We start from the raw sequence: 6,323 nt of genomic DNA on the forward strand, positions 1-6,323 counted from the left end.
TCCTGTGAGTAGTCGATCTCAGTAAATGTAGCTTGCAACTAAAGAGAAAGGATATCAGAGCATACCTGAAATCATGGGTCATTGCACTACATGGTGGCAAGGCTTTCTCAAAAGCAGTAATACTCAAAAATAGAGGCAAGACATTATAGAGCACATAAAGGATTTACTACATGTTGATGATAACACAGTATTCTCAACTGGACTGGTCTGCAATATATTTTCTGTTGGGTAAATTCTCTTAACATAATAAATGATATATAGAATCAAATGGTTTTTTTTTTAATAAGCATAATTTTTAAAAATTCCAATTAGATAGGCCAGATTGATGATGGTTTCATCTGGTTGGGCACCTGGCTGCTTAGAAATCACTAGTTTTAGAGACTCAGGCAGCAAGACAGATGCCAGATGTCATCCCCTGGAAAGAACTGGGGTTATAATGAGCTCCTGAGAAATCTTATTCCAACTCTCTTTCATCCTCTCTCTTCCAATCTGTCACCCTCTAACCATCCTCAAAGGATTTAACAGGGCCAGCAGGTGGCATAGTGATTAAGGTGCTGGATTCCCATGTGGTCAATTGTGTTTCAAATCCCAGTGGCACTGTTGGGAGTAGTGGGGCACTATTGTATGACACTGGATCCTGATTTATCCTGAATACACTGGTTGTGCCAATGATCCTGACTGGAAGGCCATGGGGATATTGCACCATCATGAGACCTTATCAAAGGTGCCAGTCTCTCTCTCTCTCTCTCATATTCTCTCTCAAATAAAATAAATATGAAAAAGTATAGTGGCTAAAAGACAATTTGCCATGGAAAAAGCTATAATCTAAAATTTTCATAATGAAAAAGAAGTTGGTAAATCAAGTCATCATTATAAAATAAGAGTTTGTCCCAACAAAAATAATGTTAGTAAAATTAACATACGGCAGAAAAAAATTTTAAAAGTGTAAATATGCCACATAGAAAATAGATCAAGGAATTTAATTTGACTAAACGGAGTTCACACTGGAACAAATCTTTGCTGAAAATTCATCAGGGTTGATATCATCTTGATGGAAATGTTTACATTCAAGAACAAAAAGCAGTAGGGTCAAAACACATAAGAGCCCCAAATGATGATGTCATATCATGCACTCCCCAGGGGTACCTTAAACACCAGTATTTCCAAACTGGATTCACTTTCTATTCTCCACTTCTTTTCTTTTTTTTTTACATTCAGTCACTGTATATTGTGACAACATACAAAATGAATTTTCCAAGCATGAATACCCTGTATGTTAGTGTAGTAGTGTAGTCATTAACAGATAATTTTTTATTTTTGCATGTGTTGAATGTTTTGCTTTTTTCTCCTTAATTCCCACCCTCTCCCCCACACACACTTCACATATACCCTCCCCTTGTTCTTTAAACCCCTTCCTTGGATTTCCTAACTCAGAAAAAGGCACCAACATCCCGAAGTCAAAATTTTGTCATTTCTCCTGATAGTACTCTGCTTTCCTTATCCCATCTTTCTACTTCCATGTCTAATCACATCCTGCCTTACTTAAATTCTAAACATTGCTGTTTGTTTGCTCTACCTTCTTACCACTGTAACTCCTGTTGTTTAGTCTTGTTTTATTTTTAATTTGTCAGAGGGCACATTCACTTGCCAGACAGAGAGAAAAGAAATGAGAAAACACTCACTAGCTATGTGAAATGGTCATATCACAATCCCCTCTCTTCCAGTTCTCCCTCTTTTGGGGATCTTGGGCACTCCTGCACATATGCTTAGAGTTTCTTTGAGACATCACATACAAGTCTTAAACTGAGTAATCAGCCATGTGGGATCTAGCCACCTTAACCACCACGCCACTGACTGGCCCTGTTAAATCCTGTTTTGAGGCCATCACCACTTCTAGGATACAGCCTCTTAATTGGTTGTACTTATTCTCTTGACTTTTCCAAATCAATGTACACTTGGCCAAAGAAATAGAGCTTCCTTAAATACAAATGTGATTACATACACTTTACAACATCCCTCTGCCCTGTACCTGGCTTATAAGATCCCTGCTGTTATTTACATCTCCACCTTAACTTCATCATCATGGCTCTATTGGACCTCTCTTGTGTCTTGAACTTGCCATCTTCTCTCTGGTTCAAAGTCATTGCATATGCTTCTTCTATCTTGAACTACTATCTTTACTTCAACCCGCACAATCCCTGTGCAAGTGAAGTAATACTCATTCTTCAAGACTTATATTGCAATCTGTCTCTCCCAATAAACTATAAAGGTCTTTCCAACATGTAACAGGACCTCTATATGTATTTGTTGAACTGATGAATGGAGCAGGTATTTAAGCTCCAAAATACTTCTGCATAGCATAACAAAGAAGTTAAGTAATTTGCTCCACTTTTTTTTTTTTTTTTTTTTTTTTTTTTTTTTTTTTTTTGCTAAAGGGCACGTGCACTCGCCAGAAAGACAAAAAGCAAGAAATCATCCCCGGGGAGATGGCCACACCATAATCCCTTCTCTTCCACTCTCCTCTCGGAATCCTGGGCATGCAGACACACCTGGCGTGAGTTTAAGCCACCGGGTCTGGGACTCAAACCACAGTCCACTACATGGGAATCTAGCGGCATAGTCATTATGCCAACTGCTGGTCCCAATCAGTTCCAGTTCTCATAGCAAGTAAGTAGCAGTTAGGACTTAACCTACATATGCTTAACTATAAAGAATATGTTCTTTGCTGTTTCACCATACTGATCTTTTCAACAAAACACAGACATAACAAAACACAGACATATTTCCTACAAATATGACATTGACAGTTGACAGGAGAAAAAAAAATATGGGAAAAATAATTGTAACACAGTGTGGTCTTCACTTAGAAATGCACAGATCATAGGTGTATACAGAAAAGAGAATAGCGGGGCAGCATGCTCTTGGAAGTGACGTGGACGTCCCGTGCATACAGGCGGCTGCGTAGGGTTGCAGAAGAAAATGGCAGCCTCCACAGGAGCTAAAGTTCCTCCTAATTTTCGCTTGTTTGAAGAACTTGAAGAAGGACAAAAAGGAGTAGGTGATGGTATGTTTAGCTGGGGCCTCAAAGATTATGAAGATGTGGCATTTACAAGGTGGACAGGCATGATTATTGGGCCACCAAGGACAAATTAGGAAAACAGAATATATAGCCTGAAAGTAGAATGTGGACCTAAATACCCAGAAGATCCTCCATCAGTTAGATTTGTAACAAAAATTAATATGAATGGAATAAATAATTCCAGTGGGATGGTGGATGCACGGAGCATACCAATGTTAGCAAAATGGCAAAACTCTTACAGCATTGAAGTCATCCTTCATGAACTATGTCGTCTAATGATGTCCAAAGAAAATATGAAGCTTATGGGAACCAGCTGTTAGCGTAATGGCTATGTCACTGGACTCCCACATAGTCGACCGCGGTTCGCGTCCTGGACCCGGTGGCTTAAAACTCACACCAGGCGTGTGTGCATGTGTGCCCAAGATCCCCAGAAGGGAATGGAGGAGAAGGGATTGCGGCGTGACCATCCCCCCTGTGGGGTGATTTCTTGCTTTCTGTCTCTATGTCTCTCTCTGTCTGTCTGGCAAGCACATGCGCCCTATAGTGAAAAACTTCTCAAAGAAAATATGAAGCTTCCACAGCCACCAGAAGGACAAACATACAACAATTAATTTTAGAGGCTATCAAATTTGTCTCCAATCAACAACCTTGTACTCATATAAATGTCTTGATTAAGTATCACAATGCAAATACCCATACATTGAGTAAAAGAATTCCAGCTGGTACACATGACTCGACATTTGTAAGAATATATTTAGTATTTGTACACCATTATGTTTTCAGGTAACAAGAGGGAAAATGCACACAATGTTTTTTTTCTCTTGTTAAGGCACCGTCATTTAAACGTAAGCCTGGAGTTCTCAAAATAGAATTCATAGAATTCAAGTTTGTTTTCTTGTTTTTTTTTTGAGAGGTTTTTGCTATAGGTTACGCGTGCTTGCCAGAAAGAAAGAGAGACAGAGAGCCAGCCACGCTGCAATCTCTTCTCCATTCTCCTCTTGGGGATCTTGGGCACGCACCACACTCGCCCAGCGTGAGTTTAAGCCACGGGGTCTGGGACTCGAACCTTGGTGGACTACATGGGAGTTCAGCGACATAGCCATTACTCTAACTGCTGGTCCCTAGAATTCAAGTTTTCAAGATGAAAGCATGGCAAGAAGTGTCAGATGACACTGGTGTAAGCATATGTTTCTGAAAAATAAAAAATGTCAAGGAAAAATAGAAATGGCATGCTTTACCCATCTCGCTTAGTGAAAGAGCTGCCTCAAAATTGTTTAAGGTAGCAGGAACAATTAATATTGTCACAAATTGTGTTAGTTTTGGTAGCGGTGTAGGTGCTGACTACTAGTAGTATCAAAATATGTTCAGATTGTGGGAACCAGCAGTTAGCGTAATGGCTATGTCGCTGGACTCCCATGTAGTCGACCGCGGTTCGTGTCCCGGACCCGGTGGCTTAAAACTCACACCGGGCGCGTGTGCGTGCGTGCCCAAGATCCCGAGAGGAGAATGGAGGAGAAGGGATTGCAGCGTGACCATCCCCCCTGGGGGGTGATTTCTCGCTTTCTGTCTCTATGTCTCTGTCTGTCTGGCGAGCGCACGCGCCCTACAGTGAAAATCTCTCCCCCCAAAAAAAGATAAAAAAAATAATATGTTCGGATTGTTTTGATACCTGTATTTATAATAAAAAAAATGCTGAGGAGTGTATGGATGAATTTCTGTTAAAAGCTGTTCCTATTCCTGTGTGTTACATGTAACAGACATGGTAAATATATATTTTTTTTGGAGAGGTTTTTGCTATAGGGCGCGTGCGCTCGCCAGACAGACAGAGACATAGAGACAGAAAGCGAGAAATCACCCCCCAGGGGGGATGGTCACGCTGCAATCCCTTCTCCTCCATTCTCCTCTCGGGATCTTGGGCACGCACGCACACGCGCCAGGCATGAGTTTAAGCCACCAGGTCCAGGACTCCAACCACGGTCGACAACGTGGGCGTCCAGCGACATAGCCATTACCCTAACTGCTGGTCCCGATGGTAAATATTTGTTTACAGTTTTGTTTAACAAACCACGCATTCAAGTTGAAGTGAAGTCAACAAAAAGGAAATAGGTGTATGGATATGTGATTTCGAGACTAAAGTTAGTCTTAAAATGTAAATAAAATGTGGAACGTGGAACGTGTTCTCAAAAGAGAGAGAGAGAATGACTATGGGATAAAAAGAGAGTAAGGAAAACTGGGAGAAAGGGTATTATACGTAGGGTTTAAAGGATATCTAAGAGTTTGGTTGGCAAAACTGGGAAGAGAAAATAAGCTTAGTGTTCTTATACATTAGCAGCTACAAGGGAATAAGCTTAAGAAATTAATATTCTGTGTGTGGTATAGACGGCAAAGCTGCTAATGCCAATATTTTGACATTTCAAAACACTGAAATGATTAAATGTACAAAAGTATAAATGCCAGCAAGGATGATTTCTCAGAAGCATAGAGCATTATACTGAAAGTGCCTTTCTTGGATGCTGCCAGCATCCTTAGGCAGGCATTTTGAATGTATTTCTTCATGTCTTGTGCCTTATCGATGTATTCTACTAAGTTCCAAGTGCTAATTAAAATTGCATGCTGACTGCCAAAGTAAAAGCCAAAGTGCTTACATTAAAATAATAATTATCTAAATTAAATGGCTCAAAACAAAGTATGATTCCAAGTTACCCTATTCCATAATTGCCCAGAGAGGAGGCTGAAACTCACACATAAAGTATAAAAATAGTGTATTACTGATATTTCTAAGTATTTAATATAATCTATAAAGTTTTTTAAAAAGCAGCTTTTAAGCCATCACTCTATTTTATCCTTTCCATAGATTGCAATTGTTTCTGAGGATAAATGTGGTATTCTATATGTAAAGAACACACTGCCTGTCATTAAAAGGTACCCCGCAGCAGTCAGGAACGCTGTGGCCGCGGCCCCCGCCTCTTCCAACGCTGGGGCATTCTCGCTCGCTCGACCCCAGCGGCGAGGGGATCAACACAGCGCACGGTGCGGGTGGCAGGCCAGATCTGGGAAGAGCGATCGCCCAGGCGACGGCGCAGGGGGCAGAACACCGTGACGGGCAAGCGCGTTCTCCTAACCCTAACCTCGACAAACTCGAGGAGGTCCGCCGCACAGCCAACGTTCAGCGCCGTGCTGAGCGGCCGCTGGCCGCTCCCCTCCACGCTCCCACCTGCTGTGGGGCTCCCCCCAGCTTCTCGCC

The 6,323-nt window shown here is 41.4% G+C and overlaps 1 protein-coding gene across 1 annotated transcript in view; it reads left to right on the forward strand.

Annotated features, from left to right (window-relative positions):
* The first annotated feature begins 2,979 nt into the window (after window positions 1–2,979).
* The window catches only part of TAPT1 (transmembrane anterior posterior transformation 1), a 92,574-nt gene continuing 89,230 nt past the window's right edge, over window positions 2,980–6,323 (forward strand). Inside the window, exons 1-2 of the mRNA XM_027770446.1 lie at window positions 2,980–3,064; window positions 6,002–6,298. Of these exons, the coding sequence (XP_027626247.1) occupies window positions 2,980–3,064; window positions 6,002–6,298 (382 nt within the window). The remainder of the gene's footprint in view (window positions 3,065–6,001; window positions 6,299–6,323) is intronic.

Source organism: Tupaia chinensis, unplaced genomic scaffold (assembly GCF_000334495.1).
Source record: "Tupaia chinensis unplaced genomic scaffold, TupChi_1.0 Scaffold000138_1, whole genome shotgun sequence".
Classification (NCBI taxonomy): Eukaryota; Metazoa; Chordata; class Mammalia; order Scandentia; family Tupaiidae; genus Tupaia; species Tupaia belangeri.